This window comes from Protobothrops mucrosquamatus, unplaced genomic scaffold (genome assembly GCF_001527695.2).
Source record: "Protobothrops mucrosquamatus isolate PMUCROS unplaced genomic scaffold, P.Mucros_1.0 scaffold2107, whole genome shotgun sequence".
Lineage (NCBI taxonomy): Eukaryota > Metazoa > Chordata > Lepidosauria > Squamata > Viperidae > Protobothrops > Protobothrops mucrosquamatus.
Window position 1 is genome coordinate 26,277 of NW_015388209.1, and position 3,426 is coordinate 29,702.

Genomic DNA, 3,426 nt, shown 5'->3' on the forward strand with positions numbered 1-3,426 from the left:
TCCTTGAGTTTCTGGTCAGTGGTCTCTCCATCCACTTCATCCTGATGCAGACTGTTTCTCTCCACCTTCTGAAGGGTCTTCCCTCATAATGGAGAGGTGAGATGCTTTATTATAACTGCCCAGAGCCTTTGGTGGCCCAAAACAAATGTGGTCTAGAATTAGTTATTTTTCTTCTCTTGTGAAAGTAAGTTTTCACAGTGATGGTTATTAAAACAAGGAACGTCTATGGAGACAATCTGCCTCCAGAAGCTGTGAATGCTCCAACACTGGAGGTTTTTAAGAAGAGACTAGACAGCTGTTTGTCTGAAATGTATAGGGTTTCCTGCTGAGCAAGGGGTTGGACTAGAAGACCTCAAAAGTCCCTTCCGACCCTATTATTGTTATTGTTATCGAGATTCTCAGTCATCCAGGTCATGGTTGTCCCAAAGGTGCTTTTTCAAGAGACAACTGGATTTTTTTTGTGTTTCCTTGAAGACGTTTTGGTTCTCATCCAAAGAAGCTTCTTCAGTTCTTCAAGAAAAAAACAAATAAAATCCAGTTGCCTCTTAAAAAAGAACCTTTGGAACAAAACAAGGAATGTCTCACAAAAGAGGCAAGTTTCCTAATCTTTGTAACTAAAAAGTAGGAGGAAGTATGGAAGAGCTTTAGCACCCTAAATTGCATGTGTGTGTGTGTGTGTGTCTGTGTGTGTGACTTGTAAGCAGACTCCTCATTGGAATACTTGTAACATTAAGCCTCCTTTTAATAAATACTCTAAGGAGTATTCTTAGATCCTTGGTCTTCAGGTCAACTCTTTCCATCCTAAACTGCAAAGCGGTAAACTGATCCCTCAGTTGTTTTACTAAGTAACTCGCTTAGTGCTTCTAAGAGCAGAAATTATAACTCTCTTTTTGGTTTTTACAGATGCATTGTGAGAGGTTTATATGCATCTTGAGAATTCTTGGAACGACCCTATTTGGAGTATCTCTTCTGCTTGGAATTTCAGCTGCTTATATTGTGGGCTACCAGTTTATCCAAACAGACAACTATTATTTCTCCTTTGGACTTTATGGTGCTATTTTGGCATCCCACCTTATCATCCAAAGCTTATTTGCCTTTCTCGAGCACCGTAAAATGCGCCGATCTCTCGAGACGCCAATCAAGCTGAACAAAACTGTTGCCCTTTGCATTGCTGCCTATCAAGAAGACCCGGACTACTTAAAGAAATGTTTACTTTCCGTGAAGAGGCTCACCTACCCTGGAATTAAGTTGATTATGGTAATCGATGGGAATTCTGAAGATGATGTTTACATGATGGACATTTTTAGTGAAATCATGGGCAGGGATAAATCTGCCACTTACATCTGGAGGAATAACTTTCATCAGAGAGGTCCCAACGAGACGGAAGAGTCCCATAGAGAAAGCATGCAACACGTCACTCAGCTGGTCCTGTCCAACAAGAGTGTCTGCATCATGCAAAAATGGGGTGGAAAAAGAGAAGTCATGTACACAGCCTTCAAAGCACTGGGCAGAAGCGTGGATTATGTACAGGTAGGTCTAAAACATTCTCCTTCCGTGCCAAATAAAACAGGCGTCCCAAGAAAGCCAGTCTTGTATATTTTGAGCTGCTTGCAACCCAACCCATCCTGCCCCTTATGCAAACAACGTGCCTCTTTTTCTCTCTCCATTGGAAAACAGCAGAGCCGTTGAAAAAGCTGGACTTTTGAAATAGTTAAGGTGATCAGATGGTACATAATGACAGTGATGAGGGCTCAGACGGGGAGGGTGAAAACTTGCCATCAAGTTCTGTGATGATAATTAATTGATCTAGAAAGAGACCCTGGGGCATCTGATTCCACATAGCCCCAGTAGCTTCCCTGAAGAACTTTTTTTGGGTAGCAGAAAGGGACACAACTCAACCAGCTGTCTCACAAGCTGTATTATTCCCTGTTCTAGACAGCATGCAATGAACTCTGGTCAGGGAAGTGTTTCTGCCTGTAGTTGCCTGGATTTGACTGCCTTCCATTGCTAAGTTGGCATAGACCTCAACAGAGTCTGGGGCACTGTGAACAAACTCTGGTTTGTTTCAGTGGGTTTTTCATCTAAAGAACTTCTACCCTAACCATATGTTTGTGTTGATAGCCATATTGCAAAGATGATTCCTTGGTTGTTCTTAAAGCTTAAATATTGTCAAACATGGCTGCGTATCACTAACCTCTGCTACAGCCAGCAGCTAAGTACAGGTAAGTCCTCGACTTACAACACAGTTGAGCCCAGAATTTATGCTGCTAAGTGAGATATTTGTTAAGTGAGTTTTGCCCCATTTTACAATGTTTCTTGTCACGGTTGTTAAGTGAATCACTGCAGCTATCATGTTAGTAACACAGTTGTTAAGTGAATCTGGCTTCCTCACTGACTTTGCTTGTCGGATGGTCTCAAAAGATGACCACATCATCCCAGGACACTGCAACCGTCATAAATATGAACCAGTTGCCAAGCATCCAAATTTTAATCACATGACCATGGGCATGCTGCAACGGTTGGAAGGGTGAAAAACAGTCATAAGTCATTTTTTTCAGGGATGTTGTAACTTTGCACGGTCACTAAATGAACTGTTGTAAGTCGAGGACTACCTGTATTCTATCAGCAGAAAAAGCAGAGTACTCTCTCCTTTTCCATGGGCCTTATCAGTTGAGTTCACCCAATTCAACTAGGCTATAATATGGGTTGTTATAATATGGGTGCTAACGTAACATGCAGTGCAAAGTCAGCCAGAGCAGTTTATTAATGATGCTTTATTGCTTATGGATCAGTGGTTAAGACACTGTGGCTTGTTGCCTGGAAAGCTGGCAACCCAAATTCGAGATCTGAGTGCCACATGATGGAGTGAGCTTCTGTCTTTGCCCCAGCTCCTTCCAATTTAGCAATTCGAAAGCATGCAAAGGTGAATAGGTACCACTTCAGTGGGAAGGTAACAGTGCTCCATGACATCATGCTGGCTTCATGACCATGGAAGTGTCTTCAGACAATGCTGGCTCAGTGGCCTTGAAACAGAGATGAGTACCATCCCATATAGTTGACAATGACTAGCGGAGTAAAATCCGCAGGGACTCCTATTGCTTAGCATTGTAGGAATTCAACCCCAAATGGTTAACTTACTAAACCAGGTGTGCAGGTATTTTTCTGCAGTAAACATTGCACTTGGTTCCTAAGTATTATTTGGTGTAGTGGGGGCATGTAGTAGAGGTAGGCAGAGCAAAACTAAATTTGATTTCATTTCAACTGCAATGCAGTGGCACTGAATTACAACTCATCAGAGACAATATGATTATTTTCTAGCTGTGGGCTTAATAATTTTCCTCTTCAGACTAAATATGCCAATTTAATGTTTGAGGATTCTTGAGGATTGCACCAATATTTAGGGGGACCCGAATGTGGCCATGAGGT

The 3,426-nt window shown here is 42.0% G+C and overlaps 1 protein-coding gene across 1 annotated transcript in view; it reads left to right on the forward strand.

Moving 5' to 3' along the window:
- The first annotated feature begins 903 nt into the window (after positions 1-903).
- The window catches only part of HAS2 (hyaluronan synthase 2), an 11,581-nt gene continuing 9,058 nt past the window's right edge, over positions 904-3,426 (forward strand). The window contains exon 1 of the mRNA XM_015824080.1: positions 904-1,530. Coding sequence (XP_015679566.1) covers positions 904-1,530 — 627 coding nt within the window. The remainder of the gene's footprint in view (positions 1,531-3,426) is intronic.